General features: G+C 40.4%; 1 protein-coding gene across 1 annotated transcript in view; it reads left to right on the top strand.

Moving 5' to 3' along the window:
• Positions 1–18,896, top strand: part of LOC110288502 (solute carrier organic anion transporter family member 1A6) — a 71,372-nt gene that overhangs the window by 46,135 nt on the left and 6,341 nt on the right. Inside the window, exons 8-11 of the mRNA XM_085839804.1 lie at positions 8,684–8,848; positions 10,027–10,222; positions 12,184–12,349; positions 15,182–15,354. Of these exons, the coding sequence (XP_085695930.1) occupies positions 8,684–8,848; positions 10,027–10,222; positions 12,184–12,349; positions 15,182–15,354 (700 nt within the window). The remainder of the gene's footprint in view (positions 1–8,683; positions 8,849–10,026; positions 10,223–12,183; positions 12,350–15,181; positions 15,355–18,896) is intronic.

Raw genomic sequence — 18,896 nt, forward strand, 5'->3', positions numbered from 1 at the left:
AAGGTATATCCTTTTGTTTTAGGATAAAATGTTCTGTACATATCTGTTAAGTGCATTTGTTTCATAACTTCTGTTAGTTTCACTCTGTCCCTGTTTAGTTTCTGTTTCCATGATCTGTCCATTGATGAAAGTGGTGTGTTGAAGTCTCCCACTATTATTGTGTGAGGTGCAATGTGTGCTTTGAGCTTTACTAAAGTACCTTTAATGAATGTGGCTGCCCTTGCATTTGGAGCATAGATACTCAGAATTGAGAGTTCCTCTTGGAGGATTTTATCTTTGATGAGTATGAAGTGTCCCTCCTTGTCTTTTTTAATAACTTTCGGTTGGAAGTCGATTTTATTCATTATTAGAATGGCTACTCCAGCTTGTTTCTTCAGACCATTTGCTTGGAAGATTGTTTTCCAGCCTTTCACTCTGAGGTAGTGTCTGTCTTTTTCCCTGAGAGGGTTTCCTTTAAGCAGCAGAATGTTGGGTTCTGTTTGTGTAGCCAGTCTGTTAGTCTATGTCTTTTTATTGGGGAATTGAGTCCATTGATATTAAGAGATATTAAGGAAAAGTAATTGTTGTTTCCTTTTATTTTTGTTGTTAGAGTTGGCATTCTGTTCTTGTGGCAGTCTTCTTTTTGGTTTGTTGAGGGATTACTTTCTTGCTTTTTCTAGGATGTGATTTCCGTCCTTGTATTGTTTTTTTTTTTTTTTTCTGTTATTATCCTTTGAAGGGCTGGATTTGTGGAAAGATAATGTGTGAATTTGGTTTTGTCGTGGAATACTTTGGTTTCTCCATCTATGGTAATTGAGAGTTTGGCTGGGTATAGTAACCTGGGCTTGCATTTGTGTTCTCTTAGTGTCTGTATAACATCTGTCCAGGCTCTTTTGGCTTTCATAGTCTCTGATGAAAAGTCTGGTGTAATTCTGATAGGCCTTCCTTTAAGTTTTGGAAGTTTTCTTCTATAATTTTGTTGAAGATGTTTGCTGGCCCTTTAAGTTGAAAATCTTCTTTCTCATCAACTCCTCTTATCTGTAGGTTTGGTCTTCTCATTGTGTCCTGGATTTCCTGGATGTTTTGAGTTAGGATCCTTTTGCGTTTTGTATTTTCTTTGATTGTTATGCCGATGTTCTCTATGGAATCTTCTGCACCTGAGATTCTCTCTTCCATCTCTTGTATTCTGTTGCTGATGCTCGCATCTCTGGTTCCAGATTCCTTTCCTAGGGTTTCTATCTCCAGCGTTGCCTCACTTTGGGTTTTCTTTATTGTGTCTACTTCCCTTTTTAGTTCTAGTATGGTTTTGTTCATTTCCATCACCTGTTTGGATGTGTTTTCCTGTGTTTTTTTTTAAGGACTTGTAACTCTTTAGCAGTTTTCTCCTGTATTTCTTTAAGTGAGTTATTAAAGTCCTTCTTGATGTCCTCTACCATCATCATGAGATATGCTTTTAAATCTGGGTCTAGATTTTCAGTTGTGTTGGGGTGCCCAGGACTCGGTGGGGTGGGAGTGCTGTCTTCTGATGATGGTGAGTGTTTTTGATTTCTGTTAGTAGGATTCTTACGTTTGCCTTTGCCATCTGGTAATTTCTGGAGCTAGTTGTTATAGTTGTCTCTGGTTAGAGCTTGTTCCTCAGGTGATTCTGTTAGCCCCTATCAGCAGACCTGGGAGACTAGCTCTCTCCTCTGAGTTTCAGTGGTCAGAGCACTCTCTGTAGGCAAGCTCTCCTCTTACAGGAAAGGTGTACAGATATCTGGCCTTTGGACCTCCATCCTGGCCTAAGACGAAGGCCCAAAACAGGACCTGTCCCAAAGCTGAGTTGCTTTGGCCTGTCCCAGAAGCTGTTAGCTTCTGCATTCTACACTCTCATCTGTGCAGAATACTCTCAGAGGAGTCCTGGAACCAAGATGTCTGCAGTCGATGCTCAGGCCAAGTGCTCCCATCCCGGCCAGACCCCTATCCTCTGGCTGGGATAGTGGCCAGCTGTCTGGGGTCCGAAAAGGGGGCTGCCTTAGAAGCTCTGTGTCTCCTTCCTGTCCCCGAAGCTTTTAGCTTCTGTATTCCGTACTCTTACCTGTGCAAAATACACTCGGCGGGGTCCCGGAACTAAGATGTCTGCTGCCAACGCTCAGGCAAAGCACTCCCGGGCTGGTCAGACCCCTTTCCTCTGGCCAGAAAAGTGGCCGGATATCTGGGGCCTGAAAAGGGGGCTGCCTTAGAAGCTCTGTGGCTCCTGCCTGTCCCAGAAGCGGTTAGCTTCTGTATTCCGTACTCTCACCTGTCGTTTTCCATACTTTCACTCCGGTATTGTCTGTCTTTTTCCCTGAGATGGGTTTCCTGTAAGCAGCGGAATGTTGGGTCCTGTTTGTGTAGCCTGTCTGTTAGTCTGTGTCGTTTTATTGGGGAATTGAAGGGCTGGATTCTTGGAAAGATAATGTGTGAATTTGGTTTTGTTGTGGAATACTTTGGTTTCTCCATCTATGGTAATTGAGAGTTTGGCTGGGTATAGTAACCTGGGCTGGCATTTGTGTTCTCTTAGTGTCTATATAACATCTGTCCAGAATCTTCTGTCATTCATAGTCTCTGGTGAAAAGTCTGGTGTAATTCTGATAGGCCTTCCTTTATATGTTACATGATCTTTCTCCCTTACTGCTTTTAATATTCTCTCTTTATTTAGTGCATTTGTTGTTCTGATTATTATGTGTCGGGAGGAATTTCTTTTCTGGTCCAGTCTATTTGGAGTTCTGTAGGCTTCTTGTATGTTCATGGGCATGTGTTTCTTTAGGTTTTCTTGGTAAGTTTTCTTCTATAATTTTGTTGAAGATATTTGCTGGCCCTTTAAGTTGAAAATCTTCATTCTCATCTACTCCTATTATCTGTAGGTTTGGTCTTCTCATTGTGTCCTGGATTTCCTGGATGTTTGGAGTTAGGATATTTTTGCATTTTGTATTTTCTTTGATTGTTATGCCGATATTCTCTATGGAATCTTCTGCACCTGAGATTCTCTCTTCCATCTCTTGTATTCTGTTGCTGATGCTCACATCTATGGTTCCAGATTTCTTTCCTAGGGTTTCTATCTCCAGTCTTGCCTCACTTTGCGTTTTCTTTATTGTGTCTGCTTCCCTTTTACGGTCTTGGATGGTTTTATTCAATTCCATCACCTGTTTGGTCGTGTTTTCCTGGAATTCTTTAAGGGACTTTTGTGTTTCCTCTTTAAGGTCTTCTACCAGTTTACCTGTTTTCTCCTGTATTTCTTTAAGTGAGTTATTAAAGTCCTTCTTGGTTTCCTCTACCATCATCATGAGATATGCTTTTAAATCTGAGTCTATCTTTTCGGTTGTGTTGGGGTGCCCAGGACTGGGTGGGGTGGGAGTGTTGCGTTCTGATGATGGTGAGTGGTCTTGGTTTCTGTTAGTAAGATTCTTATGTTTGCCTTTCACCATCTGGTAATCTCTGGAGTTAGTTGTTATAGTTGTCTCTGGTTAGAGCTTGTTCCTCAGGTGATTATGTTAGCCTCTATCAGCAGACCTGGGAGACTACCTCTCTCCTTAGGTTCAGTGGTCAGAGTACTCTCTGCAGGCAAGCTCTCCTCTTGTAGGGAAGGTGCCCAGATATCTGGTGTTCAAACCTGCCTCCTGGCAGAAGTTGTGTTCCACTCACCAGAGGTTGTAAGATCCCCTGGAGAGTCCTGTGGGGTCCTTGCGGGTGTCTGGAGACTCTGTGCTCAAGGAACCCCGGTGCTGGCATGGACCGGAAGGGACTTGTGACCCTGATCAGGCAGGGTTTTCTGCTTCCCTAATTAATTAATTAATGTGGGACCTGAGACTAATTAATGCATTCTCAAGTCCCGCACGATTGGATTGGAGCAGTTGCTGTATTCCACTCACCAGAGGTATTAAGATCCCGTGGAGGGTCCTGTGGGGTCCTTGTGGGTGTCTGGAGACTCCACGCCCAAGGATTCTTTTATTGTTTAGAACTGTTTTCGCTATTCTGAGTTGCTTTTTTTTTTTTTTTTGCCTTTCCAAATGAATGTGAGAATTGCTCTCCTCATGTCTTTGAAGAATTGTGTTGGGATTTTGATGGAGATTTCATTGAGTCTATATATTGCTTTTGTTAGGATGGGCGTTTTTACTATATTAATTCTGCCAGTCCATGAGCATGGGAGATCTCTCCATTTTTCTGAGATCTTCTTCGATTTCTTTCTTGAAAGACTTGAAGTTATTGTAATACTCTCATTTGTTTGGTTAAAATTACTCTAGATATTTTATATTATTTTTGGCTCTTGTGAAGGGAGTTTTTTCCCTAATTTCTTTCTCAGCCTGTTTATCATCTGTATAAAGTAAGACTACTGATTTATTTGTGTTAAATTTATATCTGACCACATGCTGAAGTTCTTTATGAGCTGGAGAAATTCTCTGGTAGAATTTTTGGGGTCCCTTATGTATACTCTCATATTACCTGCAAATAGTGATACCTTTATTTCTTCTTTGCCAATATGTATCCCCTTTATCTCCTTTTGTTGTTTTATTGTTCTAGCTAGAATTTACAAGACTATATTGAAGAGATATGGGGAGAGTTGACATCCTTGTCTTGTCCGCAATTTCAGTGGGATTGCTTCAAGTATATCTCTACTTAATTTGATATTGGCTGTTGGTTGGCAATAAATTGCTTTTATTATGTTTATGTAAGAGCCTTGAATCTGATCTCTCCAATATTTTTATCAGTAAGGGGTGTTGTATTTTGTAAAATGCTTTTTCTGCATCTAAGGAGATGATCATGTGTTTTTTTTCCCCCTTGAGTTTGTTTTCCCTTGAGATTGTTTTAATGGATTTTCATATGTTAAACCAACCTTGTATCCCTGGGATGAAGCCTACTTCATCATGTTGAATGATGGTTTTGATGTGATCCTGGATTCTGTTTGCAAGAATTTTATTGAGTATTTTTTGCATCAATATTCATAAGTGAGATTGGCCTGAAGTTCTCTGTTTTGGTTGAGTCCTTGTGTGGTTTAGGTATCAGTGTAATTGTGGCTTCATAGTATAAGTTAGGTAGTATTCCTTCTCTTTCTATTTTATGGAATAGTTTGAGGAAAATTGGTATCAGATATATTTTGGTAGAATTCTGCACTAAATCCATCTGGCCCTGGGCTTTATTTGGTTGGGAGCTTCTTAATGACTTCTTCCTTATGGGATATGGTCCTTAGATAGTTTACCTGCTCTTGATTTAACTTTGGTATGTGATATCTGTCTAAAAAACCATCCATTTTATCTAGATTTTCCAGTTTTGTTGAGTATAGGCTTTTATAGTAGGATTTGATGCTTTATTTGAATTTCCTCCATTTCTGTTGTTATGTCTCACTTTTCATTTCTGAATTTCTTAATTTGGATACTGCCTCTCAGCCCTTTAGTTAGTTTGGCTAGGGGTTTATCTATCTTGTTGATTCTCTTAAAGTACCAGCTTCTGGTTTTGTTGATTCTTTGTATTGTTTTCTTTGTTCTACTTGGTTGATTTCAGCTCTGAGTTTCACTATTTCCTGTCTTCTACTCCTCTTGGGTGTGTTTGCTTCTTTTTGTTCTAGAACTCTCAGGTGTGCTGTTAAGTTGCTAGTGCAAGATCTCTCCAGTTTCTTTTCCAGGGCACTTAAGTGATATGAACTTCCCTCTTAGCACTGCTTTCATGGTATCTCATAAGTTTGGGTATGATGTGTGAACATTTTCATTAAATTTCAGGAAGTCTGTAATTTCTTTTTATTTCTTTCCTGACCAAGTTATTGAGCAAAGAGTTGTTCAGTTTCTACATGTAAGTGTGCTTTCTGTAGTTTTTGCTGTTCTTGAAGACCAGCCTTAGGCCATAGTGATCTGATAGGATGAATGGTATTATTTCAATCTTCTTGTATCTGTTGAGAGTTGTTTTGTGACAAATTATATGGTTGATTTTAGAGAAGGTACCATGAGGTGCTGAGAAGTAGTTGCAACCTTTTTTTTTTAGGGTGAACTGTTCTGTAGATATCTGTTAAGTTCATTTGTTTCATAACCTCTCTTAGTTTCACTGTGTCTTTGTTTAGTTTCTGTTTCAATGATTTGTCCATTGGTGAGAGTGGGTGTTGAAGTCTCCTGCTATTATTGTGTGGGGTCCAATGTGTGTTTTGACCTTTAGTAAAGTTTCTTTTATGAATGTGGCTGTTCTTGCATTTGGGTCAGAGATGTTTAGAATTGAGACTTTCTTTTGGTGGATTTTACCCTTGATGGATATGACTTGTCCTTCTTCATCATGCTTGATAACTTTTGGTTGAACGTCTATTTTATTGGATATTAGGATGGCAACTCTTGCTTGTTTCCTTGGACCATTTGCTTGGAAGACCTTTTTCCATCCTTTTATTTTTAAATAGTTCTGTCTTTGTTAGGGAGATGTGTTTCTTGTATGCAGCAAAATGCTGGATCTTGTTTATATATTCAGTCTGTTAATTTATGCCTTTTTATAGATTAAATTGAGTCAATTTGTATTCAGAGATATTAAAGAGAGATGACAGTTGGTTCCTGATATGTTTGTTTTTGTAGGTGGTTTTATGTGCTTGTGGTTCTCTCCTTTTGGCTTTGTTGTGAGATGCATAATACCTTGTCTTTTCTTTGGTGCAGGTACCTTCCTTATATTGATGTTTTCCTTCCAGTATCCTCTGTAGGGCTAGATTGGTAGATAGATACTGTTTGAATTTGGTTTGTCCTGGAATATTTTGGTTTCTCCATATATGTTCATTGAGAGTTTTGCTGGGTATAGTAGTCTGGACTGGCATTTGTGTTCTTTTAGAGTCTGTATGACCTCTGACCAGGCTCTTCTGGCTTTCATAGACTCTGTTGAGAAGTCTGGTGTAATCCTGATAGGTCTACCTTTGAAAGTTACTTGGCCTTTGCAGCTTTTAACATTCTTTCTTTGTTCTTTTGATTATTATGTGATGAGAGGATTTTCTTTTCTGGTTCCATTTATTTGGTGTTCTATAGGCTTCTTCTACCTTTATAGCCATCTCTTTGTGTAGGTTGGGGAAGTTTTCTTCTATGATTTTGTTGAAGACATTTTCAGGTCCTTTGAGCTGGGTATCTTTCTTCTACTCTATTCCAATTATTTTTAGATTTTTTTCATTGTGTCCTGAATTTCTTGGATGCTTTGGGTTAGGGTTTTTTATGTTTTGCGCTTTCTTTGACAGTTGTGTCATCTCTTCTAATGTACCTTCTACACCTGAGATTCTCCCTTCTATTTCTTGTATTCTGTTGGTGATTCTTACATCTATAATTACTGACCTCTTTCCTAGGTTTTCCATTTCTAGGTTTGCCTCCATTTGTGTTTTCTTTATTGTCTCTATTAACACTTTTAGGTCTTGGATCACTTTCTTCAATTCCTTCACCTGTTTACCTGTGTTTTTCTTTACTTCTTTCAGTGAGTTATTGATATCCTCCTTAAAGGACTCTATTATCTTCATGAAATAGGATTTTAGGTCAGCTTCCTAATTTTCAGGTGTGTTGTTGTATTCAGGGCTTGCTGTGATGGGAGATCTGGGTTCTAATGATGCCCACCTATATTGGCTTTTGTTGCTTATGGTCTTGTGCTTGCCTGGCACCATCTGGATATCCCTGGTGTTTGATGGTCTTGGTAACTATCTGGAGTCTGCCTTTTTTTGTCTCTGGTATGCTTCAAGTCTCCTGGTAGGCCGGCAGCCTTGGCTGTAGCATAGTATCTGTGGGACCTTCCAACTTGGGGCTCTTCATGGGGGCAAAGAAGCTACTTATCTGTTGCCCTGACTGTAGTATATCTCCCAGGATGCCTTCAGACTGTTGGGTCTTCAGTTGTGCAGTTAAGCTGTTATTCAACTGCTCTGAGTGCAGCTGGTCCTCAACTACTCTCAGTGCAGTGGATCCTCAACAACTCTGAGTAGAATAGGTCCTCTACTGCTCTGAGTGCAGTGGGTCCTCTATGATGGGTCAGGATATGATGTCTTCACTGGAGTAGACCAGCTAGTAGTCTACTCCAGCAAAAAGTATCAGGCTAAAGGGAATGAAAGAATGGAAGGGGAGTGGTATTCGGGAGGGCAGGGATTTTGGTAGGTTATGGGTCCCAAGTCCACTGGACTCCTGGACTCCCCACAGCAGCTCTGGGAATCTGGAGGGATGGGGTGTTCTTACCAACTGCTCTCTGAGTTTAGGGGCTCCTCTAGATATGATGTCTTTACTGGAGCAGACCAGCTAAGAGTCTCGACTCTCAGCTTCTTAAACATGGAAAAATTTTGGTTTAGTCACTTTAAAAGTGCTTGATATATACCAGCATTTCATATAGTGAGGCGTTCATGTTGAAATGTTTATGGTTATCACTAGGTGTTCTAATGCATGTCCTGCTGTAAACTGTTGCAGAGATGCTGAGGTTGTCTGGGCTATAGCATGATTCCTGGAGCATTCCCAAGATTTTAGAATATCCATTCTTGCATCTTTATGATAGTATCAGTGTCTGAAGTCATCATCAAAGTAAGTTTCTTGCTGATTCCAGAGAACAGAGTAGTCACTCTTTAGTGAAATCAGGATATTAGTAGAAGGTAAGGAGAGAAAAATAAAATACATTTGTGTCACAGTACAGAATCTGTGAGAAAATTGTAGGGGGGCACTGGATATGAAATGCAAGGCTAAGTTGACTTGATGGTCTCAACACCCCCTTGTTTCAGAATTCTTCCTTATGATGAGGAGCCTCTTCTGCAACCCTATTTACATGCTTTGTGTCCTTGTAAGTGTGCTCCAGATAAATGCAGTTGTCAATATTATGATTTACAAGCCTAAATACCTGGAACATCATTTTGGAATCTCCACAGCAAAGGCAGTCTTCCTCACTGGTATGTAGTTTTATTATTTGCTTGGTAGTACTTCCCCTCCCAGAAGGACATGCTTAAACAGTATCTCAAGGACATGATAAAGAGTAACATAACCTAACTAGTAGTAGATCACAATGTAATTAAATTCTCTTAGCATATTCTTATAAATTTCCTTTTTCAACATCCAGAGAAATGAAGACATGACAGGGAAACAAGTCGTCCAGAAATATTCTCTAGTTCCCTCTCCAATTTGAATGGAAATCATAAGTTATGGAAGTCTTTGGAGGCAGCTCATGTCAATCAATTTTCAGACAGGGAATATGTTAATTCAAAGAGCAATACAGAGTTAGCTCACTGAGATTCTTAGTCTCACTCCCAGATTTCAGTTCTGGGCTTGTTACTTCTAATTCAGTTGCTTGGTGATCTGAAGAGTGTGTGTAGAAATGCTGTTTCTCTTCTTGGTATACTAAACCTAGGGATTGTACTTTACCCTGAAAAACTGGCTGTCACAGGCTGCTAGCATCCACATTATCTAGGATTCTCTGAAAGCCCAGATCCCAGTTCTCATCCTCAGATGTATAAAATTAAATGCAGTGGCATGGAACTGCAAAAGATGATTAAATTCTTCCAAGCCTGGGGCTGGTGTTATGCAAGTGCAACTTAGCCAGGAATTTCTCTTTTCTCTTTTTGTTTTTCCCCTTTGATTTTTGGCTGTGAAAAGAGAGCCAGGAATGAATGCTGGGCAACATACATTACACAAAATGTTCTACACTTGACAACTACACACACAGCAGCAACCTTCAGGATCACCAGAAGCTGAATCTGAATCAAATTCCCAATAAAAAGAAATATACAACATATTTAATATGTACATATAATCATATGTATGTATGTATTATGCATGTATGTGTGTTTGTGTGTTATGCTTATAAAGTCTTTATAATTTCTGCAAATGATTAAATAAATGCTAGTACTCTTTTAAAAGTGACTTTATAGGGGCACTGGGAAACCTCTTTTTATGTAATTTGTGAAAGAATAGGAGTTATGATCACTGTGTATCAGAACTTAATATCAGAACTAAATAGTTTATTTTATTTCCTTTTTGTACTAAATAATTTCTTAAGTAAGATGTACTAGACAGATCAATAACATTTATTTTTCTCCTATTTTTATAAATATTATTTTAATTGCACTTACAGGTCTTTATACCACACCTTCAATATGTGCTGGATATTTAATTAGTGGTTTTATTATGAAGAAGTTGAAGATTACTCTCAGGAAAGCTGCATTCATAGCACTTTGCCTATTCATTTCTGAGTGCCTTCTATCCCTCTGTAACTTTATGCTAACCTGTGATACCATTCCAATTGCCGGCTTAACTACCTCCTATGAAGGGTATGTTGTTTCCTTATGAATATCATAATATGTTTGCAAGTTCTAGTCCATTTTCTTCATAGGTTATATATGATCAGATGGTCCATGGTTATCTTGTGGCTTCCTTCCATTCATTACACCAAGCCCATACAAGTTATATGCTTATTAAAGATGTATGAGAACACCAAGGACTAAGTTTATGATTCTGTATTTATATATATGTAGTTGCCATGGTGATTTCCTAGTCTGCTTTAAAGTGTGATAGCAAAAAATAACCTGGGCTTTATAGTCTAAATTATACATATATTTTATTCTACCATAAACAGTTGTAAAAGTTTACTGTACAGTCTGTAATCCTTCATAAGTCTCTACAATGGACTCAACTTTAGTATAATTGAATCTGGTACATGCTGAGTTTATATATATATATATATATATATATATATATATATATATATATATATATTAGTGTGCTTCTATCTCATGTACTCTGAAGTCTTAGACTTTTATATTTCAAGTGTTACCTGTCCATATTCTGTATTAGCCTGGAAAATAAAAACTTGGTTTAGGACACAGTGACCTAATCAACCAATTTGTTAAAATGAAATAAAGCATACACTTGGAGATTCCCTTCAAAGGGCTGAGGAGACAATGCAGTTGTAAAATGCTTGCTGGGCATGCAGGAAGTCCTGAGTTCAGGTGCCCAGAACCCATGTAAAGCTTGGCATGGTTGGCTATTTGTAATAGCAGCACTCCTACTGTGAGCTGAAGAGCTGAGGCAGAAAATGACTCAAAGTTCCTGCACCTGCTAGTCTGGCATTTTCAGCAGTGAACAACATGGGACTCTGTCTCTAACAAGATGGAAAGTTATATTCTGATCTCCACATACATGCTGTTGTGCACGTGTGTCTATGCACACATGCATGTTCACACCCACACAAGCACATGAGAGAGATAGAGATTAAAAGTAAAATTTGTTTAAAAATCCTTAAGAATTGAAAAATATGAATAATTTCAAATGTAAAATTATAATATATATATATCATCAGATTTAAATCCCTTTTTAAGAAAAGAGTTTTTCCATTTATGTTGTAAATGTAGAGATTGAAACTCAGGGGCCATTATTGAGTTTACAGAAAATGGCTTCAACATCACCAACTAGAACTGTACATATAGAGTCCATGTCCAGTGGTGCTGACTCCACACTGTATTTGAGGGACAGAATTTAAATGCAGCCTCTAGACTTCCATCTTATTGTCTTTCAATCCTACTATGAGTGCTGGCCACTTTCTGTCTCTGAAGATCATGTCTGGATATTCAAACTCCTCTGTTTTGGGGGCAGAATGCAGCAGCTAATAAATGGAAATTGCAGGTTTTGTTTAAGACAACCCTCTTTCATTATTTCCCATTATGCAGATTAATGAGAGATAAACCCTCTACATTTTAGCTTTGGCAGCACAGTACTTTCCCACAGAATAGGCACTTAAGGTTTGTTTTCTGAAGTAATTGAAAAAAGCAGTCATGAGACCAGTAGAGAAGAAAACATGTGTGCCAAAAACCTAGTACAGATACCACACATTGATATTTGTATGATTCCTGTATTTGTTCTGTAGGAGAAAATGAACTCTCTCCCTCTCCCTCTCTCCCTCTCTCCTTCCCTCTCTCCCTCCCTCTCCCTATCCCTCTCTCCCTCCCTCTCTTCCTCTCCCTCTTTCTCCCTTTCTCTCCTCTCTCTCTCCTCCTCTTTCTCTTTCTTTCTCTCCTCCTCCTCCTCCTCCTTCTCTCTCCTCTCTATCCCTCCCTTTCTCCCTCCATCCCTCCCTCGAATCTCTTTCTCTCTGCCTTCCTTCCTCTATCCATCCATCCCTCCTGCCGTCCCCCCACCCCTGTCGGTTTTGTGCACACATGCTGGGATGAAGGGAAGAAAATAAAGTACTTCTGTGGATTTTCTGTATCTGTGACATTATTTTAAATCATTTCAGAATTCAGCAGTCTTTTGATATGGAGAATAAGTTTCTTGCTGACTGCAACACAAGGTGTAGCTGCTTAACAAAAACATGGGATCCAGTGTGTGGGGACAATGGCCTAGCATACATGTCACCTTGCCTTGCAGGCTGTGAAAAGTCTGTTGGAACAGGAGTCAACATGGTAAGAATCCTTTCAGTGTTTGGACTGATGTTTGTGTTCTGCATGACCATGTGCTATGAACTAAGCCTACATTTATTAAAAGAAATTTAGTCATGCTTAAAATAGATAAATAGATTAATATTTTTGTGAACAACTCAATTTATTTTGTATACATATAAGTGACCTTAAAATTCTTAGATGTTATAGAAAACCTTGACAGAGTCTGAGCATTATTTTATAATTGCAAAGCACAAAGATGATTAGTCAAAAAAACAATGCAATGTTTAGGTTGGAGAGATGGCTCAGCTGTAAAGAGCACTTGCTGCTCTTTCAGAAGACATGTTTAGTTCCCAGAACCCACATGAGGCAGCTCACAACTACAGCTTCAGGTCATCTGTCACTCTCTTCTGTCTTTCTCAGATACACACATCTACCTGTTTGTATACACGTAGATACAGAAACATACACATAAATCAACATTTAAGTTAAAACTTTAGATTACTCACGACAGAATTGTCCCTTTGTTGTGAAAGGGTCTCGTGAATCCCAGGATGGCCTCAGACTTGCTGTGTTGTTGAGGTTGACAGAAAACTTTTCATATCGCAAGCCTTTTGTCAACTGTTTTATTATTGCTAATTAGTCAATTTGGTTACTGTGTTTGTATGTGTGTAGTACGCAGGAGCATGTGCATATGGAGGCTGGTAGGCAACCTCAGCTGTTGACTCTCAGGATCATGCACTTTGTGCTTCTGACACAGGATCTCACTGGTCTGGAATTTTCTGGTTCTGTTAGGCTGCCTAACAGATGAAGCCCAGGGAGTCACCTGTACCCACCTTCAGATCTAGTGTTACAGGCACATCCTCTTGCATGCATTGTTCCCATGTGTGCTGGGATGAGAACTCAGGTCCTCATGCTTGTGCAGATTATCACTGACTGTCCCATTTCCCCCAGCCTCATCGGGACATTTTAGTATGATAAAGCCACAAATTTTCCTTCATCTCAACATGTTTAATACTTAGAATTGGTTGGTAATCAAAATGAAATATAATATTTGACTATTAATCAGTTCTGCAAATAGAACAATGAAAAACATTGACTCTATTTTTTTAAATGAACTTTTTTCTTGGCAACATGACTTTGTTAGTAAGCAGCTACTTATTCCACTTGTATTCTGAAATACATTTTGTTTTAGCACTTACTACTAGTGTCAAAATAATACAAATTCATATTTATTTACTTAAAAAAAACCCTGCCAGATGGTGATGACATATTTCTTTAGTCCCATCACTCTGAAAGCAGGAGTGTTGGTATTTTGTTTAGACTCCACCCCAACAGTTACCTGGCAACAGTCAGGTAGGCTTGGCCCACTATACAGGGGCTTCTTGCTCATCCTCTCTCTCTTACTCTTGCTCTCTTGCCTCTTGCCCCATTGCTCCCCCTCTCTCCCCATCCCCTTCTCCCTCTCCTCTTGGCCTTTCTCTACTACTCTCTTAACTCCCCTCCCCATGCCCTAAATAAACTCTATTCTATACTGGTCCCTCAGGGGGAGGGAATGCCTTGGCATGGGCCACCAAGACATCTTCTTCCCCCACACTTCACTATACCCCCATAGACCATATCTCAATACCTCTTTATCTTTTTAGGATCAAAATGAGGAGGATCTCAGAGTTTGAGGCCAGCCTGGTCTACAGAGTGAGTTACAAGACAGACAAGGAAGGCTACACAGAAAAATCCTGTTGCAAAAAATCAGAAAAAAATTGTGCAGACTATAAAGTTGGCTCAATGTGTAAAGGCATTTGCTATTAAGCTTCACAACTATAAATTATATGCTGGGACCCATGTTGTATAAGAAGAGAAGTATATCCCATAACTTATTCAATGACTTCTACTTGTACGATGTGGCAAACACATGTCCATACATAGGTACATGTATGTGTATGCATGGATACACATATGCACACACACACCACATGCACAGCACACACATCTATGAGAAAACACAATCATCCAAATAAATATAAATATATTAAGTGTGCATTAAGGATAATTGAATTTTTGTAAATTTATTCCATGTACTTAGAAAATAAATAATATCTAAACACTCTACATTCCAATTGCAGTTTCCCCTCTCCCCTCTCCTCTCAGTACCCCCCTCTTGCCTCCTTCCCCAATTCATCCCCCCTTCCCCTATCCTCAGAAAAGGGGAGGTCTCCCATGGATTTCAACCAGCCATACCAATTTGCAATATGACTAGGAACATCTTCTTGTATCGAGGCTAGACAAGGAAGCCCAGTTAGGGAAAAGGCAGCAAAAGGCAGGCAGTGTAGTCAGATATATCCTCTGCTCCTGCTTTAGGAATTATACATGAATACTCAGCTGCACAACTGTTACATATGTGCAGAGGGCCTAGGTCATTCCATTGATGCTCTTTGGTTAGTGGTTCAGTCTCAGCCCATATGGGCCAAGACTAGTTGATTCTGCAGGTTTCCTCGTGGTGTCCCTGACCTCTTTGGTTCTTTATATTTTATGACTGACTTCTGAGATACAAAGAAAAACAAAAATCAAAAATAACAACAACAAAGGGTGATGGAAATAAAGATGAAAAGAAACTTCAATTTATTTATTTATTTAGTATTTTTTTATTTATGGTTTTTGTGCCCAAACTTGGGGCCACATTTAAACAAGATGAATGTTCTTTCTCTGAGTCACATCACTGACCCAACACTCTCCATTTTGCTCCTACTGTCTGGCTGTGTAAATAACAACAACAACAACAATAACAAAAACTATAAAGGTTTAAGCACAATATTCTTCCTTAGATGGGACTTTTTCTCACCCCCCTTTCTTTGACAGGTGTTTCAGAATTGCAGCTGCATTCGGTCATCAGGAAACTCATCTGCAGTCCTGGGGTTGTGTACGAAAGGCCCTGACTGTGCAAACAAGCTGCAGTACTTTTTAATCATAACGGTATTTTGCTGCTTCTTCTACTCTTTAGCAACCATACCTGGGTACATGTTTTTTCTGAGGTAAAACTGGACTCATTTATTTATCGTTCTATCTTTTCTTCTTCATAGTGTGTGCATATGCAAGTATATGGTGTATGTGTGTGTGTGTTTCCTGTGTGTCTCTAAAACACAGTAAGGACAAAGCACAATGTTGAGGAGTCCATTCTCCCCTTTCACCTTCTGTTTGAGGCAGGATCTCTCTTGCTATTTCTCCTGCCATGCTGCAGGTGCTCTCCAGTATACCTTGACTTTGGTTGTAAGAGCTTCTGTTTTCTCTTTTTATTTAACTGTGGGGATGCAGGAATTGCAGATGCATCCTGTCCTTTAATTTTAATATTTTATATTTGTTCTGAGGTCCTGGGGATTGAATTCAGGTCATCATGCCTCTGTGGCCATCCCACTGATGTCATTTAGATTTTGTTTTTGTCATTTATTAAAGTTTCCTTTTTTTCCAAGAGAGTCCCTTTGAATTGGTTCCTAGAATATCAATGCTCTAAGATGCTTTTATCAAGACTCTTATACTAAGCATTGCTAAATTTAACAATAAGTTAACCTTTGGTAGACTTTGCCTTTCTGCCCTTCCCTATTTCTTTCCTTTATATAGTAAGCCTAAATGAATGACATCTTTTTTTAAAATTTTTTTTAATTAGGTATTTTCTTCATTTACATTTCCAGTGCTATCCCAAAAGTCCCCCATACCCTGCTCCCACCTCCCGTACCCACCCACTCCCACTTCTTGGCCCTGGCATTCTCCTGTACTGAGGCATATAAAGTTTGCATGACCAATGGGCCTCTCTTTCCACTGATGGCCAACTAGGCCATTTTCTGATACATATGTAGCTAGAAACATGAGCTCGGGGAGGGGGGTACTGGTTAGTTCATATTGTTTTTCCACCTATAGGGTTGCAGATCCCTTTATTACCTTGGGTACTTTCTCTAGCTCCTCCATTGAGGGCCCTGTGATCCATCCAATAGCTAACTGTGAGCATCCACTTCTGTGTTTGCTAGGCTCTGGCATAGTCTCATAAGAGACAACTATATCAGGGTCCTTTCAGCAAAATCTTGTTAGTGTATGCAATGGTGTCAGTGTTTGGAGGCTGATTATGGGATGGATACCTGGATATGGCAGTCTCTAGATGGTCCATCCTTTTGTCTCAGCTCCAAACTTTGTCTCTGTAACTCCTTCCATGGGTGTTTTGTTCCCAATTCTAAGAAGGGGCAAAGTGTCCACATTTTAGTCTTTGTTCTTCCTGAGTTTCATGTGTTTCACAAATTGTATCTTATATCTTGGTTATTCTAAGTATCTGGGCTAATATCCACTTATCAGTGAGTACATATCATGTGAGTTCTTTTGTGATTGGGTTACCTCACTCAGGATGATGCCCTCCAGGTCCATCCATTTGCCTAGGAATTTCATAAATTCATTGTTTTTAATAGCTGAGTAGTACTCCATTGTGTAAATGTACCACATTTTCTGTATCCATTCCTCTGTTGAGGGGCATCTGGGTTCTTTCCAGCTTCTGGCTATTATATATAAGACTGCTATGAACAAAGTGGAGCATGTGTCCTTCTTACTGGTTGGAACATCTTCTGGATATATGCCCAGGAGAGGTAGTGTGGGATCCTCTGGTAGTACTATGTCCAATTTTCTGAGGAACTGCCAGACTGATTTCCAGAGTGGTTGTACAAGCTTGCAATCCCACCAACAATGGAGGAGTGTTCCTCTTTCTCCACATCCTCGCCAGCATCTGCTGTCACCTGAATTTTTCATCTTAGCCTTTCTGACTGGTGTGAGGTGGAATCTCAGGGTTGTTTTGATTTGCATTTTCCTGATGATTAAGGATGCTGAACATTTTTTCAGGTGCTTCTCAGCCATTCGGTATTCCTCAGGTGAGAATTCTTTGTTTAGCTCTGAGCCCCAAAAGTGAGAGCAGTTGCTTAGCACTCATTCCTATGGCTCAGCTAACTTAACCACAGAGTGTGAGACTCTGTGTAAAACAGTCCAGTTCTCTTTCCCATCCTGAGCCCAATTTGTCTTTAACAAACTTCATGAATCAAATAACAGCTACTCTCTAACCAGGAAGTACATTCGTGCAGTAACATATATACTTGAACAAGGACAGTTATGAATGCAACAAGATATTCTCAGTTCTTTAACATAAAATGAAGAAGTTGCAGAGCTGAGTTTCAAAGTTTATTTTCTTAGTAGGTGTTCTTTCCAGTCTAGAGAACTTTACATCCACTAACAAAGTGAAAAACAGTTCAACCTGCTTTCCCTGTCATTGGAATTCAGGGGCAAGTTGAGTTAACCATGATGTGTAATTCATTTATGTGTAATACGTTTTATTCTTATACAGTGGACCAAGGTTATCACTTCTTTCTTTTCCTGTGCTTTTCTGATTCCTTGCCCACATTTCCTTTGCACATCTTTCTCTTTTTCCAAATTCCTTTCTCCTTTCCTTCTCCATTTCTTCTTCCTCCTTCTCCCCCACACCTCTCTTCTCTTCTCTTCCCTTCTCTTCCCTTCTCTCTCCTCTCCTCTCCTCTCCCTCTCCTCTCCTCTCCTCTCCCTCTCCTCTCCTCTCCTCTCCTCTCCTCTCCTCTCCTCTCCTCTCCTCTCCTCTCCTCTCCTCTCCCCTCCCCTCCCCTCCCCTCCCCTCCCCTCCCCTCCCCTCCCCTCCCCTCCCCTCCCCTCCCCTCCCCTCCCCTCCCCTCCCCTCCCCTCCCCTCCCCTCCCCTCCCCTCCCCTCCCCTCCCCTCCCCTCCCCTCCCCTCCCCTCCCCTCCCCTCCCCTCCCCTCCCCTCCCCTCCCCTCCCCTCCCCTCCCCTCCTCTCCTCTCCTCTCCTCTTCTCTTCCTTCCCTCTTCTCCCCTCCCTCCCTTCCCCTTCTCTTCTCCCCTCCCCTCTCCTCCCCTCCTCCCCTCCCCTCCCCTCTCCTCCCCTCTTCTGTCTTCTCCTCCCTTCTCCTCTGCTCTTCCCTCCTCTTTCCTCCTTCTCCTCTCCTCTTCCCTCCCTTCCCTCCTCCTCTCCTCTTCCCTCCTCTCCTCTTCTTCACCTCTCATTTCCTATCCTCTTCCCCTTTCCCTCCTCTCCTCCCCACCCTCCCCTTCCCTTTCCTCTTCCCTCCCCTCCTCTTCCCTCACTTCCCTCCTCTCCTCTCTCCTCTTCTCTCCTCTTCTCCCCTCCTCCCCTCCCCTTCCCTTCCCCTCCCCTCTCCCCTCCTTTTTTCTGTCTGCTCACTCTTTCCTTCCCTCCCTCTAGTCTTTCTTTCCCCTCCTTCTACCTCTCATATATACTGATTGGAATAGGCTATGTATCTGCTCTTATTTATTCATTTTTCCACTGTAAGATACTATATTTTTATATTCACCAAATGGAAGTGTGGTATATGCCTTGTTTCATTTCATAAGTTCACAGACAGAAAAAACACACCAAGTACTGCTAGTTATTCTTGCAAGTGAGGGACATTTGGCTGTCACATCTGTCACTCACATCACCAGCCAGGCAGATTGAGGTGATGTGGCTACTCCAGATGTCTCAAACCTGCATGCTTTGTTGACAAG

The sequence above is a fragment of the Mus caroli genome, unplaced genomic scaffold, assembly GCF_978045245.1.
Source record: "Mus caroli unplaced genomic scaffold, Mus_caroli_1 scaffold_7, whole genome shotgun sequence".
NCBI lineage: Eukaryota > Metazoa > Chordata > Mammalia > Rodentia > Muridae > Mus > Mus caroli.